The 19,225-nt window shown below is 41.7% G+C and overlaps 1 protein-coding gene across 1 annotated transcript in view; it reads right to left on the bottom strand.

Annotated features, from left to right (window-relative positions):
- The window catches only part of LOC102281032 (aldehyde oxidase 4-like), a 71,366-nt gene that overhangs the window by 16,435 nt on the left and 35,706 nt on the right, over window positions 1-19,225 (bottom strand). The window contains 14 exon segments of the mRNA XM_070360536.1: window positions 766-894; window positions 1,267-1,362; window positions 2,989-3,219; window positions 4,217-4,280; window positions 4,282-4,406; window positions 4,581-4,667; window positions 4,984-5,071; window positions 6,325-6,458; window positions 8,909-9,033; window positions 14,941-15,037; window positions 17,365-17,487; window positions 17,921-18,035; window positions 18,358-18,418; window positions 18,421-18,526. Of these exon segments, the coding sequence (XP_070216637.1) occupies window positions 766-894; window positions 1,267-1,362; window positions 2,989-3,219; window positions 4,217-4,280; window positions 4,282-4,406; window positions 4,581-4,667; window positions 4,984-5,071; window positions 6,325-6,458; window positions 8,909-9,033; window positions 14,941-15,037; window positions 17,365-17,487; window positions 17,921-18,035; window positions 18,358-18,418; window positions 18,421-18,526 (1,581 nt within the window).

A 19,225-nucleotide genomic window follows, 5' to 3' on the forward strand; every position in this document is an offset into this window, starting at 1 on the left:
AGGAATCAGATGTGGCACAGTCAGATTACTCTGATGCCAGCCAAGTAAGACCTGTTCTGCCTCTCACCTCTGTGCTCGCTCTTCCTTGGACTTTATAAGGGTCTGAAATGTAGGTGAGGAGGATGGTGGCAGGGGGAGAAAGGGTAGGGAGAGAAATGGAGAGAAGCCATGCCTGCCCCTTTACGCCTGCAGGCCCAAGCTGGGAAGTAGCAAAGACAGTGGAATTTGAAGTACATTTTGGAATTTTGGATTGGACATTTAAATTACTGAAATGAGATAAAAGAGACCAATGGGGGACTTTCCTGGTGGCCCAGTGGTTAGGACTCTGTGCTTCTACTGCAAGGGCATATGGGTTCAATCCCTAGTTGAAATAAGATCTTGCATGCCATGTGGCAAGGCCCCCCAAAATGGATTTTAAGTGATCTTAGAGTTATTAGAACAATTAGAGGTAGACTTGCCTGGAGAATCCCAGGGACAGGGGAGCCTGGTGGGCTGCCGTCTGTGGGGTCGCACAGAGTCGGACACAACTGAAGCGACTTAGCAGCAGCGGCGGCAGCAGAGGTAGATTTTATTCAAGGGAGAGAAGCCCACAGAGGGAGCTGGAACCACTTGGAGTCTTGGTTCTGCCAGTGATTAGCTGAGAGATCTAGAACCACCTGCTTGACCCCTCTTGGCCTCAGTTTCATGTTCCATAAAAGAAGGGATGGGACAAGGTCCCTTCCAGCACGGTCACCTGGGTGACTGAGAAATGAAAAAAAAAGTCACCTGCACAGCCTTCCCGTTGATGTCTGCCCCCATTGAGCCAGCTGTGAAGGTCGCATTGGAAACCGTGGTAGTGTTCGTCTCAGACAGGTGTATATACGACTCAGGGATGTTCAGTTCACGACTCGCCACCTGTCAGGAGCAGAAGAAAAATACTGTTTATTTCATTGACTTTACCCTCCCCACAAGTTAAAAACCTTTTAATTCTTTTTTGAACTGAGTATAAAACCTGGCTACCCTGTACTGATGAACATTTAAGGGAACATTGGTGATTTCATATGTTGATTATATAATTCAGAAGATTTTAAATGGGCACTGTGAAGCATACGCGGTTTTCTTTGTGGCCAACCAAAGAATCTGTTTGTGTTTTCTTTTATGCCTCTTTCACAGTAGCTGCACAGCAGTACAGTCACTCTAGGACATCTAGTTTAGGACAGCATATGCAGACAAGGTTGAGGTCCAGCTACGCTCTTCCACAGTGGAGAAAAGGAATACATATCTCACCTGGATCATTTTGGTGTGAAGACCTTGTCCTAGTTCACAGCCACTGTGACTCACCAAGACGGAGCCATCGAGATAGATGTGGACAAGAGCAGCAGCCTGGGGATAATAATTATAATACCAGTTTGGACGCTGATGTGGCCAAATGTTGCCATGAGTTTAGCTGAGGTTACCTGACGAATGGCTTTGCTTCAGTGAGCCAACCTCTCATTGTTTATCCTGGAGAGGAAAGCCTTTACAGATAGCTACAGACAAGCCCTGTCAATAAGCCCCAGACTTGCAAACACAAGTGCAGAGGCATGCAGTGTGGCTCAGCCACACTCCCACAAGTGTCCTGCCCACTGCAGGCATTGTGTGGTTGGCTTGCGTGTTGCCTCTCCAAAGCCCCAACCTGCACAAAACTCTATTGTTTGTTCCTCCCTAAACAGGAAGATTAATTTGAAAACAAATGGAACTTGGATAGGTCAATTTCCAGGCACAACCTGCCCTGGATACTAGAGGAGCTGGAAGAAAGTCAGGATGTTGTAATAATTTCCAAATGCTACTGACCTTAAGAATCATGGTTGGGGAGCGGTGTGGGTCCCATTATGGAAATTCCAATTCAGTAGAAGGTTGAACTTGGAGTTCAAATACCCATTTTTAAAGAAACTCCCAGGTGATTTGGATAATTGGCCGTGTTTGGGATACAAAATGCCTCATGCAGTGGCAGCAGAGCCATCATCATTTTGTAAGTGAGAATTTAATTTAGAAAAGCAATATAATTTACCACATTAAGTTAATGTTACTGTTCTGAACATTATTGGCATTTATCAGTACTGTTTTTATTAATTTTCCAAATTTGTATTTTATAAAGGCATAAGAGCTATAAGAAGCTTATTATTTGTTCTGTGGTTACACACAGTTAAAAATATTAAAAAAAATAAGCACCCATTGACAGTCCACAAGAATACATTTGTTTTCCTTTAAAGGAGATCTGTTATTCTGGCTTGACTACCTGGGGGAAAGACTGAACATCTGCTCCAAACTCTCCTGACCTTCCCTCCCTCCTTCTTACTTGCCTTTCTACCTTGTTAGTAGACTCTGAGGAAGAGCGTATATTAAAGCTAGTTTTAATAAAAGACAGCTTGGCCAAAACTCATTCACACCAGTAAGGGCACCTGTCTTTGTATGGGTTTGGGTATGAGAATATTTCAGAGATTGATGGGAATAGAAGCCAAAAAAAAAAAAAATCAGAAATAAGAACTCTACGAAAAACTGTTTAAGATGGAATTAAAAAGGAGGCATAGTAGTCACTGAGCCTCAGTATAGAAATTCCAAGTTCTGTATGGATAGGAGAGCTCTATTCTCGTGTGTTTTTGAAATCTCTTACTTTCAAATGACTATGGCCACTGAGAAATTAGAAAAGAGAGGAAGGGATCCTTATTTCCTCCAGTTCTCTCATGGATTTGAAATTTGATGCCATACTACAATAATCACTTTTGGGGCCCAGTCCAAGGCCTAACCCCCTGAGCTGGACTTTATCTGTTGATTGTTTCTAAGGTCCCTGGGACTGCATTGCCCCAGGTCTGCTCCAACACCTGTGGTTTCCAACGTTTGCCTAAATCCACTGTGTTTCCTGCTATAGGAAAGTGCCCCATTTCTTTTTCTCCCTGGAGGGGGCCATCCCTCCTCACACATGATCGTGAGAGACAATCACGTCTCTCTGCCAGAGACGCCCGCCTTGACCTCACCTGATTGTAGAGGCTGTGGGCATCCCAACTGTAAATTTCATGGGGACCGCAGCAAGCCCCTCTTCTTCCAGGAGTTCTTTTTGTTAAATTCCTCGGCAGCCAGTTTCCTAGCAGAGAAGGAAGATTTCTCCAGACATTCTTTCCAGCATCTTCTCAAGGGCTCAGGATTAAATGTCTGCTTATGGGCTGTTCTGCTAGTTCTCTTATACATGTTTATTTCTTTAACCTGAAAGACAGGGAAATAAAGTGAATTTCAAGGCTATATGTTTATTGTTGGCGTGAGGCTAGCATTTTTGCTATATACCTGATATGAAGAAAGTCTTTCTGAAAAACAAAACAATTATTGAAATGGCTATGGATATGTAAGTACAAACATACATGTATAAACTTAACAATAATAACAATAGAAACCACTATTGAACACTTCATATGCTCCAGGTTGTAGGTTAAGTGCATTTCCTCAGTTAACTTTACCACTCTGAACAATAGTAGGTACTGTTATTATGAACTCTGTCCCAAGATTTGTTTGTGCTGAGACAAAATTCTCCTGATCCCACAGCCTTTTACTCATACACAGTTTTTCTTTATTCTTAATCATTCTCAGATTAATTCCTCAAAATCTTGAACTGTGCTAGAATGCTTGTACACATGACCATAATATTCCACTTTCTCTATTCATGCCCTTGGATGCTTCATACCAACTCTGGGATTGGCCATGAGACTTCTTTGGCCAATGGGACAATATAAGCAGAGACTTGAAAAGTGTTTGTGCATTAGAGCTTGCCACATTCTTGCTACTCATTCTCTGAGCCACCTTGAGAACTAATCTGGGCTAGCCTCCTCAAGGGTGAGAAACTGCGTGAAGCAAAGACAGCCTTCCCAGCTGAGACATCCCCTAGACTAATCAGCCCAAGGACCACTAACATGCCAGCTTAGACCATCTTTTAGACTATAAAACTCTAGTTGAGCTGGTCTAGACCAGAAGAGCTACCCAGCTGATCCACAAAATCAGAAGTGCTATTTGTTGTTTTGGTTAATAAGTTTTATGATTGACTTGGTACACAGGAATGAAACCACGTCTCCTGCACTGGCAGGCGGGTTCTTTAGCACCAGACACCTCAAGACTGGAAGCTGACATCATCTATTAATATACATAGATATTCAACTTATATTTGAGCCAGCGATGTCGGAATTTTGTTAGGGTGTTCTGACTGATGACTTACCTGTTCAGGGGTTAAGTCACACTGAGAAGCCACAGCAGTTATATAAGCTTCACCGACCACTATGCCTGGGGAAGCCAAATCCTCGGAAAGCAGTGTTGGATGGCAAATTTGTTTTGCAAGGTCTACCCCGACACCGGAAATTAGGAATATAATATGCATTTTCACTTCTCAGCACCATGAACTCCATCACCTGAGTTAAAGCAGAACAACACAAACCTTCATATCTATCAAGTATTCAAAACCACTTATCCAAATGTCATCTCTAACTCAAATGCTTCACAGAATTTGTCTAATTTGTATGATGATTATTCATAAGAAGAACAGTGCAATGGTAACTTAAGGGAAAGGTGTATTTCTTATTTACCAACTCAGACTCATCAGGACTGCATCCGCCATTGATATAATATTCAATATCAGCAGCTTTGATCACACCATTGTTCATGAATCCAATCTGCAAAGTGATAGAACAAGTAAATCGTTTTCTCAATAGTCCTTTACAACCAGACCATGCTGTACACAAACACATCTGATCACAGCTGTCGATCTGTACCCAGCTTATGCTCATGGTTTGATGTGAAAGTCACCAGAGGAACACTGAAGATGGTGCCCAAGTAGACCATGAACTCAATAGGAAATTCTGATTAGTTTTAGGCAGCATCCCAATGTCCTTTCAAGTGGCACAGAACTTAGTAAATTGTCTGTACTATACGTTGGTTATCACTGGACAGTGTTTTAAGCAGTCCCCTGAAATTGTTGCTGTCACTCACTTTGTATTTTCCGAGCAGTGGGTGGCGGCCAGCAGTTATCAACATGTCATCACCACGTTCCAGAATGAACCGTATTGGGCGGCCAGTCCTGTAGGAGATGACTCTGTTAACCTGCTGATGTTTCATGATGGGGGTGGGGGGATGCACTAAAATAAAGAAGGCTTAAGATAATCCAGTTTTGTGGTTTCTCAATGCGGGGTTGGGGGTAGTTGCAGGCCTTAACATTCTGAAAATTTGTGCAGGTATTAAAATGTGGGAAAAGAACCCCTATTACTGTAATCATTTTGGTTTAGTCACATCTGAGAATTCAGATATTGAAATAACATATTATTTAGTTATGTTTCCTTCCTTTTTATTTCTTTTTATGTTACATCAAGGAATTGTATGATTATTTTGCAATTATATGTTAACCAGGTTATACTATTATTAATTTCATCTAGGGACATTAAAAGGGGGATAATATATTTGTTATAAGTGGGATGTGGAGGCTGAAAGGGTTGAGAAACAATCGTTTGTCAACCTCCCCTGGCTGCATTCAGAATTTTCATGTTTCAGACTCTTCATGTTTCAGACTCTTCCTTCTTCAAGTGCCTAGTGAACACTCCTCCCGCTTCTGCGGGAGTGCTCCCAAGGCCTACACACCTGTACTTACTGGATAGTCTTCTCTATTGTTGGGAAGTGCCAACAAGCTGGAACATTCATAGTCTTTCTTTTTGGAGCAGTAACCAGGGGTAAATTAGGTTTATCCTGAATATACTTAGTGAAATTTAGTAGTTACAAGGTTAATTCACAGAAGTTGGGGTTATTCCTGGAGTCTGGTTATTCCATCCAGAACATGCAGAGGCTAAGAGAACATTTCCAGGCAGCAACAGACCTGATTTATTTCATGAAAAAACATGCCCCTCATTAGGTTGGGATTTTGACCCTCCCTCCACTCAGCCAACCTCAGCTTGATATATTTTAATGATTTGAAACATAAACATTTAAACGAGTGAAAGTCAATGCAACTCATAAAAGTAACCCCAAGTTACATCTGTGCAGTGAGTCAAAATTTATAGTGATTACATTTATTTCACACAACCACCTTGGGAAACAGGTAGCTATTACTTTCGCTACTTTACTGGTGAGGAAACCAAGGTGACTTGCCCAAGATGACCCCGTGAATGAGTGGGCAGAGCAGGGCTTACACCCAGGCCCTCTGGCTCTAGGTCCAGTGTTTCTGCAGCCACGTGTTAACCACACCCTTTGGAAATGAAGGGCCATGAGCAATGGGATGAAAGCTGGGGTGTGGGGCTGGGGGGACAGGGGTGGCGTCTGCCCTGCGGCCACTGTAACTCTTACTTTTTGGCAGCCACGGCACTGACAGCTCCTAGCAGAGCAGGCTTGCTCACTTTCCCCCCGAATGCTCCTCCAGCTCTTTTCGTGTGACAGGCGATTCTGTTCCTTGGGATGTTTAGTGCTGCAGCCACATATTCCTGAAAGAGGTAAGTTCCCAAAGTCACATAAGTGCAACTTACTGGTTTATTGTACATCACTCATGTACTTCCTCTCTACCTAGTAAGAGAAATTCAGTAATTGAGCAAAAACAACATTCACATAATTATGCAACCATCTTTGTAATCTAATTTTAGAATATTTTAAGCATCTCCAAAGAACACTTATATCTATTAAGAGTCACTCCTAATGAAAATATTTGTTGTTATTTAGTTGCTAAGTCATGTCCGACTCTTTTGCAACCTCATGGATTATAGTCAGCCAGGCTCCTCTGTCCCTGGAAAATTTTCCAGGCAAACATACTGGAGTGGGTTGCCATTTCCTTCTCCAGGGGATCTTCCTGATTCAGGGATCAAATCCGCATCTCCTGCATTGGTAGGTGGGTTCTTTATCACTGAGCCACCTGGGAAGTCCACTTTGGACAGATACTTAGTTGTGAAATTGCTGGGTTATATGATCACTGTATCTTTAACATCTTGAGAAACGGCCAAGCTGTTTCCAAAGTGGCTCTGCCATTTTTCATGTTCTGTTGTGCGAATAAATGTTCTAATTTCTCCACATTCTCACTTGTTACTGTTTGTCCTCTGTTTGTCTAGTGAACTGCTATTATTGTGTTTTTCATTTGCATTTTTCTAGTGGGCTTCCCTGGTGGCTCAGACAGTAAAGAACTTGCCTGCAATGCAGAAGACCTGGGTTCGATCCCTGGGTTGGGAAAATCCCCTGGAGAAGGGCATAGCAACCCACTTTAGTATTCTAGTCTGGAGAATCCCATGGACAGAGGAGCCTGGTGGGCTACAGTCCATGGGGTCACAAAGAGTCAGACACGACTGAGCGACTATGCACACACAGTGATTTAATGATGCTGAGCTTCTCAGGTGGCACCAGTGATAAAAAAAAACCAGCCTGCCAATGCAGGAAATGTTAAGAGATGTGGGTTCAAGCCCTGGGTCAGTAAGATCCGCTGGAGAAGGGTATGGCAACTCATTCCAGTATTTTTGCCTGGAGAATCCCATTGACAGAGGAACCTTGCGAGCTACAACAGTCCATAGGTTCCCAAAGAGTTGGACATGACTGAAGTGACTTACATGCACACACACACACACACACACACACAAGGCTTGTGGGATCTTAGTTTCCCAACCAGGAATTGAACCCAAGGAGCCTGGTGGGTTGCAGTCCATAGGGTTGCACAGAGTTGGACATGACTGAAGAGACTTAATATTCAGGCACGCATGAGCATCTTTTCATGTGCTTATTAGTCATTCATAGACTTTCTTTGGAGAAATATCTATTCAAATTCTTTACTGGGCCTGCCTTTGATGCTGCCCAGGTTATGGGCTTTGGGCTGTGAGTACCCAGTGCCCCCATTATCCCTGGGAAATGCCTGCTGTCATGACTGATTGCACCTCAGAAGGTGTTGATGGAAAATAACTATGGACCTTGGGACATACATATTATTCCTCTGGACCCCAGAGTGACATTCGGTCTTCCAAAAGAGATCTCAGGGGTGATCTTTATCAAATTCCTCAATTTACAGAAGATATTGATATCCAGCTGCTTGTCAGAGATCATGTAGCAGATTAGCATCAAAGCCTATATTTCCATCTCTGTCCACTCCAAAATTTGCAACAGTGGAGGCCACAGCTACATCTCAGCTCAGCATCAGCATCTTCTCAAGGGCTCTGGATTAAGTATCTGCTGATAGGCTGTTTTGCTAGTTCTGTTATACATGTTTATTTCTTTGAATGGCAGCTGGGAGCTTCTTCCACTTACTGAGGCTCGCCATCCTTCAGGACCTCAAGCTACCCACTCACTGTGCTCCACCAGGAAGCCCCCAGCTCCTTCCTTCAGTGAGGCTGGCATTACTCCCCCTCCCAGAAGAACTGGCCAAGTATCCCCTGTGCCCTCCACTGCTTTAGGACCTACAGCTCCACTTTTCAGAAGAGGGGAATGTCAGAGGATTTTCTTTACTTGCCTCAGTGAGGTTAAATCTCAACCACCAGAACAGGATTGGAATTCACATGCTGCTGCGCTGGGCTGAAAATGTCTTGAAGATGCAATCACTTTACCCATATGCCACCGATTTATAAAAACATTCACACAGAGATGCAACTCAGAAGAACCACAAAGGGAAATGTAAATGCAATATTAAGGCTTTGACCTCCCTGAGATTAGGTTTTACACTATAAGTTGTTAGAAGGGAAAGATAGACTCTGCTCTCTGTTTTGGGAAGGCAGCACAATTTTCAGATCTCTGAAAGGTCTGCCCTTTAAGGAAAATATCTGCCCCATTTCCTTCATTCTGGACTTCTGCTAATGGCAAGTGTGCAGGGAGTGTAGGCATCAAAAGGCCCCTAGAGTGGAAAGCCTGGTTGTAAGGGCCTCTGTCACACAGCCGTTTGGAGCCTCGTTTTCCAAAAACACTCTGTTACCTGCACATGGGTCTGAAACTGTGTCCCAAGGTGTAGCACCATTTCTTTATCTTCCTCTTGGGGGATAGCCAGGATAGTTTGTGTTTCCATGTAAAAGTGTTCCTGTCCTTCCACATGGACCTTACCTATAAAGCATAAACACAGGACAAGGTTTACTTGAAAGTTCCAACCTGGGGACTCTTGGTGGTGTTTACTTTGTAAAGAACACGTTGCTTCAGTTTATAGAGTTTGATGTTGCATCATTTGGTTAAACCATATTTTCCATTTATCTTCATTGTGCCTCACCAGCTGCCTGATTCTGGCTGGCTCATTCCCCTCTCTTGGCCTGTCCAGTGGGTGGTGAGATCTGTGATGTGTTGGACTTGAGTACATAGGCCAATATGACCACATTTCTTAGCTCTGTTATATCCTCACTCAGTGAGTTTGGCCAAATTAGTAAATCCTCATTTCCTCATCTGGAAAATCGGAGGTAATAATAGTATGTACCCTAATTAGGTGATGTCAGGATTATTGGGTCACAAAGAGGGTACCTACTGTAAAACCAGCCTGCTCTTGTTGATTTAGCTGAGATTTTTGGCTTGTTCAGTACATCCTTATTTTATTTATTTATTTATTTATTTTTTCCTTTTAAAAAAATTTTATTTTTATTTTTTATTTTATTTTTTTTAATTTTATTTTATTTTTAAACTTTACAATATTGTATTAGTTTTGCCAAATACCAAAATGAATCTGCCACAGGTATACATGTTTTCCCCATTCTGAACCCTCCTCTCTCCTCCCTCCCCATACCCTCCCTCTGGGTCGTCCCAGTGCACCAGCCCCAAGCATCCAGTATCGTGCATCGAACCTGGACTGGCGACTCGTTTCATACATGATATTATACATGTTTCAATGCCATTCTCCCAAATCTCCCACCCTCTCCCTCTCCCACAGAGTCCATAAGACTGATCGATACGTCAGTGTCTCTTTTGCTGTCTCATACACAGGGTTATTGTTACCATTTTTCTAAATTCCATATGTATGCATTAGTATACTGTATTGGTGTTTTTCTTTCTGGCTCACATCCTTATTATTATTATTTTTAAAGCTTTTATTTCATTTTGGAGCATAGCCAATTAACAATGTTGTGATGGTTTCAGGTGAACAGCAAAGGGACTCAGTCATACATATACATGTATCTATTCTCCCCCAAACGCTCCTCCCATCCAGGCTGCCACATAACATTGAGGAGACTTTCCTGTGTTATACCGTAGGTCTTTGTTGGTTATCCATTTTAAATATAGCAGTGTGTACATGTCCATCTCAAACTCCCTAACTATCCATTCTCCCCATCCTTCCCTCCTGGCAACCTTGTTTGTTTTCTAAGTTTGTGAATCTGTATCTGTTTTGTAAATAAGTTCCTCATCCTTATTATTTTGTAGGTTGTACTAGAGATGCATTTAGCCCTTATTTAAGTATTTGAAAGGTAGTATTTTTAATTTAAAACTAACCAAAGGAACCCCGTGCAGTTAAAAATAAGTGAATTGCTTTTCCAGAAAACAAAGGATTTCTTGAATTACTTCTTGGGATGACAGAATGTGAGTCATGTAAAAAGGCACCCTTTCCCCTACAAAAAAAGTTTGCTTTCAGCATGTATATACTGATTTTAATCTAAATTCAAATTTATTTAATAATTAAACAGTTTTTACATATGATAGATATTATTCTGAGGCCTAGAACTTTATAGATAATAAATTTATGCAATCTCTGTACCAATCCTATGAGGCAGGTATTATTAGGAATTTGAGACATAGAAAGGTTTAGTAAGCTTCCCAAGGTCACACAGCCAGTAAAGAGCAGAGCTGGGATCCAAACCCAGGCAGCCTGATCCCAGGATCCATGCTCTAAACTATTACATTATATTCTCAATAACTCCTAGTTGTGTTGTTTTTCAGTTGCTTAGTCGTATCCGACTCTTTGTGACCCCATGGACTGGAGCAGGCTGCCGGGAGCCGGCATATTGCATATTGAGTGCATATTGCATATTGAGTGCAGCACTTTCCACAGCATCATCTTTCAGGATCTGGAATAGCTCAACTGGAATTCTATCACTGCCGGGAGCCAGCGTGAGGAACTCCGCCCATGACAAAGGTCATGAGGAAGGAGGCTCGGCATACGCAAAGGCGGGATTGAGCTTCAGGAGTCCCCCTGGAAATTCTCGAGCATTTACACCCAAAACCAGAGTCTGCCTACTTTCTGCTTTGTGCCTTCACCTACACCTCTGACTTTACGGGGGGCTGTCCCCCACTACCTCTCTGAAAAAAGAGTTAGCTTACAGCTCCAGTTAATAATTCCTGGGTGTGACAGTGTTTCAACCTACAAACTCCTTTGGAAATCCTCTAGCCTGCCTGAATAGGTTTTTCCGGCCACATGTGATTGTTCAGAGCCTCCCAACTGTGAGAGGCAGGAGATGTTCTAAACTGTCTAAACACAGATTCTTTTGAGTAGTTAAAAGATTGATTAGAAATTGTATTGGTGAAGGATTTTCACTTGTTGGGCCAATGTTTGCTGCTAAGTTTCCATATCCCTTACCTGCTGTGTCCCTGGCAGTGTATTGATTAATATAATTGGTGTAAGTAGTAGCTTTAATGTTTGTAACCTGGGACCCTTGAGTTAATTCTTTTTCTTGTTATAGCCCACCACACCTTTGCTCTGTAGGAATGCAACTTTATCTAATGCTTTTGGAGGGTGGCTCCTGACCAATCACCTTTAGAGAAAAATAAGTTTTCTGAAGAAAAGGTCTTAAAATGTTAACAGGCCTCCGGGCCAGAAGATGATGCAAATCACCTAAGCTTTTGCATACGATAAGTTTGCAGGAAGAAAGCCTGGCTTGCTGCAAGACTCTACCCCTTCCCCCATTATCCTCTATGCATAACTTAAGGTATAAAAACTACTTTGGAAAATAAAGTGCGGGCCTTGTTCACCGAAACTTGGTCTCACCATGTCATTCTTTCTCTTACCTTCTGGCTGAATTATTCAGCCTCTTTTCTCCACTGAATTTCCTCACTGAGCTATCCTTATTTCAGCCTCTTTTCTCCACTGAATTTCCTCACTGAGCTATCCTCATTCTATTACTCTTTATATCCTTAATTAACGTTTAATTAAGCAATTGTTTTCTGATCTTCGCCTACGCCGTCTCTCCTTCGAATACCCTGGATCAGCCGGGGCTGGTCCCCGCAGCAGGCCAGGCTTCCCTTCCTTCACTATCTCCTGGAGTTTGCTCAAATTCATGTCCATTGAGTCAGTGAAGTCATCCAACCATCTCATCCTCTGTCATCCCCTTCTCCTCTTGCCCTCAATCTTTCCCAGCATCAGGGTCTTTTCCAATGAGTCGGCTCTTATCATCAGGTGGCCAAAGAATGGGAGCTTCACCTTCAGCATCAGTCCTTCCAATGAATATTCAGGGTTGGCTTCCTTTAGGATTGACTGGTTTGATCTCTTTGGAGTCCAAGGGACTCTCAAGAGTCTTCAATTTTTCGTCATTTCTGCCCAAATTTTAAATTCCCTTTGTCTTTCAAACTTCCCACTTGAACTCCCACTATGGCCAGAATCCTGAATGACAAATAGCTACCTAGCATCTTGTCATTCTGTTATCCTCAGTGAGAACAGAAATTCAAAGAAAATATACTACTATGGTTAACAGCAAGGGCCTAGGGCTCAGCCAATTCTGGGCTCCAGTCCTGGTTCTACTGCTAACTGGTTATGAGATCTCAACCAGTTACTTAACTTTTCAAAGCCTCAGTTTCATCATCTGTAAAATGCAACTACTGATATGTTCTTTCTTAGCAGTGTTTTACTTACATATTAAATAGTAAGCAGTAATACTTAGGAACTTAAACTAGACTTAATAATAATATTACTCATTTCTTAGGGTTGTTGTCAGGATTAAATAACATAAAACATGTAAAATGCTTGGCATGGTGCCTGGCACAATGAGTACCTGATAAATGGTAACTGATATTATTATCATAACTAAATAACCATTAGCTTAAATTTATAGTCTTTGTAAAATCTCATTTAGTTTCTTCTATAAAATATATTATGGAGTAATGAGTGTTTGACACAAGAGTAGATGCTGTCAAATCTCTGAGCATCTTTCTTAGCTTTCCTGCTTGTATTTAACTATTCTTCTGAGGTAGTAAATTGTTTTTATGATTGGGAATTAGTCTACATTTTCTGCTTAAACAGAATGATGCTGGGAAACAAGTATTCTGAAGGCATTTCAGTAAAAAATATAGCACTTGCCATTCCACTTATTTAGAAGTAGGTAAAAATTACTGTAAAAATCACTATTTTCTCTTACTTAAGACTTGTAGCAATTCTCTTAGTAAAGACAACTGCAGCTTTCAACTCTGGCTACAAATTAGACTCACCCACATGGAGATCTTCTATAAAATACTGATGCTCTCTGACGTTATACTCCAAGGTTCTGATTTCACAAGTCTGAGATGGGATCTGGATATTTGTATTTTAAAAAACTGTACTAAGTCTTACCCAGTGCAGCAATTCAAAACAAGCAAGCAAGCAAACAATATAGTATCAAGATTAGGAAAGATAAATAAAACTGTTAAGAAACAACTTTATACACAGAAAATTCAAGAGACTCTGTAAGACTATTAAAATAGTGAGGGAATTTAGTGAAACTCCTGGCTATAAGATCAATATACAAAAACCAACTGTCTTTATATACTAGACATAAATAAGTAGAAAATTAAATAAAAATATAACTTACAATAGCATTACAATAACATTATAAAGTATCAAGTACTAGAAAGAAATATTAAGAAGGGTGTACAAGAACTAAACTAAAAAGACTGATGATAATAAATAAACAATGGAACTTTTACAATTGTTATTAGGAATAAAATAGGAAAAACATTTTTTAATGTTTGGCACTAACTAAAAGTAAAAGATATTAAAACACTATTATTTGGCATTTTTACTGCTGAGTATATTTTATTGAAAATGAGTGCTTATGCTCACCACAGACATGTATAATAACAGTGTTTACAGGAACTATTCATAAAAGCCCCAAGTTGAAAAAACTCAAATGCATATCAATGGTAGAATAGATAAATAAGTTATGGGTATAATTACAGATATAACGGATATATAAATATTTATACCATGAAATACTCCTGAATAATGAAAAAGAATTATGGATCTATGCAACAACATGGATGAGCCCTCCATACACAATATTGAATAAAAAAAGTAGGCACAAAAGTTATACTATAAGGTTCCATTTATATGAAGGTCAAAAGAGGTAAAACTAATCTACAGTGGTAAAGGTTAGAATAATATCTTTGGGGACTTTCTTGGTGGTCCAGTGGTTAAGAATCTACCTGCCAATTCAGGCAGCACTGGTTTGATCCCTGGTTTGGGAAGATTCCATGTGCTGAGGGGCAACTAAGCCCATATGCCACGACTACTGAGGGCTGACAGCCCTAGAACCCATGCTCTTCAATAAAAGAAGCCTGCACACTCCAACTAGAGAAAGCCCTTGCACAGCAACAAAGACTCAGCACGGCCAAATAAGTAAAATTAAAACAAAAATCTTTGGGAGGTTTACTAACTGAGAAGGGGCACAAGGAAGCTTTCAGGGAGCTGGAAATATTCTATATCTTGGTGTGGGTAGTATTTACATAGGCCTATTGTTGTTCTTATTTGGTCGCTAAGTTGTGTCCAGTTCTTTGCGACCCCATGGACTGTAGCACGCCAGGCTTCCCTGTCCTTCACTATCTCCCGGAGTTTGCTCAGATTCATGTCCACTGAGTTGATGATGTTATCTAACCATCCCATCCATAGACTTATACATATGTAAAATTTCATTGAGCTTAGTAAGTTTATTATTTGTGCATTTAAAATTGTGATTCAAAAATCACACTAGGGTTGAGAAACTCTGCCTGAGAGCTCTAGTATTTCTCAAGCCAGATGACTCAATTAAGTCTTCAACTGCAAAGGCTTTACCTTTTTGGCTCAAGGTCACTTACCTTCAATGATTTGGTCAACATATTTAAAGGCTTGCTCTACATCTCCTTGCTCAATTTTTTTCTCAGCAGAAAGAAATGAATTGTGCTCTAGGGCTTGCTGCAGACCAAAACAAACAAGAAAAAGGTGTTGTTTTTTTAAAAGCATTCTAATAAGCCATTCACCCACCATCAAAACCCCAAGCTCCTGCTCAATCAGATCTTCACACACAAAGACAATCCAAGCAGTAAGGAGAGACAGCAGATGTTGTGTTGAAATGGATTACAGGCATTGGTATTGCCTTAGTTTCGTTCAGGGCTCTGAGGAAGACCTGAGAGGGAGACAAGGATAGATATATCCAATGCGGTCCTACAGTGAGGGCCTGAGGCAGTTTGGTGTTAAGGTGCCAACTTTGTGGTGAGGGGGGCAAATAACAGAATAAAGAGAGGACAAGAGGAGGAGGTTGGTGGGGCCAGGAACGCTCAAGGGTGACGTTGTGTAGGTGATGAAAGTTAGGTGCTGAATTGAATGAGATTAGGACAGCTAGAGAAGAGAGGGAGAATCATTTACAGTCAAAAGCGCCTCATAAAGCAATAGTTTGAGGTTGAAACCAAGCTGAGGGGCCAAAATGAGAACAAGCCAACTGGAAGGGTGGGGATTTTCTATCAAGAAACAGTAGATTGGACTAGAAAGGTGCCTTGAGGTTGGATTAAGAAAGATCCTGAGGACTTACCTGGCGGTCCTGGTTGGGAGACTGCCTGCCAATGCAGGGGACATGGATTCAATCCTTGATCTGGGCAGATTCCACAAGCCACAGGGCGACTGAGCCCATGCACCACAGCTACTGAGCCCACATGCCGCCATGACTGAGCCCATGCACTGCAGCTACTGAAGCCTGCATGCCCTAGAGCGCGTGCTCTGCAACAAGAGTAGCCCCTGTTCGCCACAACTAGAGAAAGCTTGTGCACAGCAATGAAGACCAGAAGAGCCCCCCACCCCCACCACAAGATCCTGAGTTCCATACTAAGAACTTCATCTAAGGGGATGTTGCTGTGTGGAAGAAGTGATCTGATGAACTTTCAGGCTTACAAAGTTAATGTGATGGACAGATAGGTTGAAACAGAGTACAAAACTCCTTTTAAAGCAGTTATGATAATTAATCTGACAACAGGTGATGAGGATCTGGCCGAACCATGAGATGGGAGACAAAATGAGAATAGAAAGAAAGGGACAGAATTAAGAGGCATTCAGAGGATAATTGGGAAATACTTGACCTCGGTAACCATTGGGAAGAACAGAGGAGAATCACAGAAAATGATGGAGACTGCCTCCCATTGGCTGGGATTCACATTGCTTATGGACTCATCTATCCTTCCATCACACATGTTTATTGAGCACCTACTATGGGTTTAGTGCTTCACTAGGCACTGGGGTTATAAAGCACTGAGAATATGTTCTTGTCCTTGTTAACAAAAACAGCTGAAACAAAATGACAGCTAACATTTATTGAATGGGTCCCATGTCCCAAGTGCTGTTCCAGGCATTTGAATTCTTCCATTTAAACCTCACAGTGAAAAAGAAAAAAATAAAAAAATAAACCTCACAGTGACCTTTTGGTGTAGGTACTTTCATGGTTCCCATCTTACAGTAGAGGAAACTGAGGTATGAGGAGTTGAAACAACTTGTCAATGCTTTCATTGCTATTAAGGTCCCACTAGACAATAGAGTCTGGAGAAGGCAATGGCACCCCACTCCAGTACTCTTGCCTGGAAAATCCCATGGACAGAGGAGCCTGGTGGGCTGCAGTCCATTCGGTCGCTAAGAGTCGAACACGACTGAGCGACTTCCCTTTCACTTTTCATTTTCATGCATTGGAGAAGGAAATGGCAACCCACTCCAGTGTTCTTGCCTGGAGAATCCCAGGGATGGGGGAGCCTGGTGGGCTGCCGTCTCTGGGGTTGCACAGAGTCGGACACGACTGAAGTGACTTAGCAGCAGCAGACAATAGAGTCAGACTGTCAGTCAGAGTACTATCTCCAGGGCTTGTGTTTAAGCAGGAAGTAGGCAGGGAGACAGAGGACCCAAGCTGTAATATAGTAAATGTTACAACTGTTCTGAGTTTCACATGCTCTGGATTTCCCAATGACTAGTTTTGTATGTGAGGTTGTAGAACATCCCCCTGGTATCCCTTATCTGTATTCTGTGGCCAGGCCTTAGCAAGAGATCAAGGGAGGAGAAATGGACACAAGAAGGGAGAGAGCTCCAGGCAGGAAAATTCTCTGTATTATGTTTCGAGGTGCAGATTGCTGGAGCCTTCTCTCTAAAACTATGGACAGCTCTAAACCCAGTATAGGTGAGCCCTAAATTGTTTTGTGACCCCATGGGTTGAATTCTGTCAAAATTATACCACCCTAGTCATTCTAGAAGACATGGAATGGCCTGCGTACCTCTATTGTTATAATCCTGGGCTCTAGGTCTTCATAAACAATCCTCACTTTTTTAGCAGCTTCTTTTGCATGAGCATAGGTATCAGCAGCCACAGTGCAGACGATCTGACCCACGCAAATTACCTGGCAAAAAGCCACATGTTGTATTATTTTCAACCTATGAGAATAAATCTAAAACAGTAACTTGAATGGGGTTCAGGGGATACATAGGTTGGAGGAAGAATTTAAGGACCTGGCCTGTGACTGTCTTCAGCCACATTCCTTCCCACTCCCATATCACAGCCAGTAATCCGGTTGTCCTGAAATAATGTTGGTTCCTTTAATGTCCTATGCTCTGTATTGCTTCTACCACTTGATGGTTTTTTAGAAGCCTTCCCTGAGAAGGCTTATGGCTTTTAACAGAATCTCAAAAGGGTCCACCATTCAAGAGAGAATTTGAGGGGGAGTCACTGGTTCCCTGCAGGTCTTTGTGATGTGAACATGGGCCCATGACCAATAATCATTTTGGCATTTCCAGCAAAGCATTTGAATGATAAGCGGTGCACAAATCACACACCTCATTTTGTGCGTAGAAAATCTCTCCCTGATAGCTATTATCTCCTGGAACATCCTCTGCTGTTATCACATCAACAACACCAGGAAGGGCCAGGGCTGCTGAAGTATCAATTAATCTAGGAAGGAAATTTTGAAAGCACACACTGAAGTTACAGAGGTAAGCTCAGGGTAATACAAGTGATTCCTAAACACCAGGAAAAATTGGTGACCACATAACAAGTCATGGGCAGTATTCCATGTGGAAAGTGCCAGCAGTTAGTAGGTGTTCTTACTTTTGGTCATAGATTTTTTTTTTCTTAACTATATTTAAAAAATGACTGATTCCCATCCAAAAGAGGAAATTATTCTTATTTGACCCAAATATATAATAAATTTTCAATTCTAATATGAAATTGTGAATGCATTCCAGTAACTTATAGGGATGTTTTGTTTTCTTACATTATCTTTGCATGAGCTCTGGTGCTGGTGACTACAGCCAGGAAGAGTTCTTGGGAGATGGGGGCATGTCATCAACAAACACAGCTTCCCCTGTGGTGTGTTTAATGGCTGACTGGTGCATGACTGGGTGGCCAACTGGATCTTGTGGGGGTTGGTGGGGATCCACGCACTGTTCACGAACAAAGCAAGTTATTTTATTACCATGCATCCTCAAGCACTGAAACCTGGGAATATATATATAGCTTGGTATATACATATATATAGATATATATCTATATCTATCTATCTATATATATATAGATATAGCTTGGCTTACCCCAAAGTCAAAAAAAACTATAAGCAATTGGGTATCCATATCTGTGAGTCAACATTAATAAAGATCCATACGATAAAGGATAAATTCTGATTACAACCACCCCCTCACCCCAAAAAAGGAAGACTTTTTTTATTTGCCCTCAAAGACTCTACAACCTTGTTGAAGTATCAGAATACACAGTAACACATTAACATAATGTGATCAACTTTGTATAGCAATAAAGAACAGTTGACATCAACTAATTTGGTGCAAGAAATATACACAAATTTCTGGGAGATTTAGGATGATTATAAGAAAGCAGGGGCTTCCCTCATAACTCAGTTGGTAAAGAATTTGCCTGCAGTGCAGGAGACCCTGGTTTGATTCCTGGGATGGGAAGATCCTCTGGAAAAGGGATAGGCTACCCACTCCAGTATTCTTGGGCTTCCCGTGTGGTTCAGCTGATAAAGAATCCACCTGCAATGCAGGAGACCTGGGTGCGATCCCTGGGTTGGGAAGATCCTCTGGAGAAGGGAAAGGCTACCCACTCCAGTATTCTGGCCTGGAGAATTC

Source organism: Bos mutus, chromosome 2 (genome assembly GCF_027580195.1).
Source record: "Bos mutus isolate GX-2022 chromosome 2, NWIPB_WYAK_1.1, whole genome shotgun sequence".
Lineage (NCBI taxonomy): Eukaryota > Metazoa > Chordata > Mammalia > Artiodactyla > Bovidae > Bos > Bos mutus.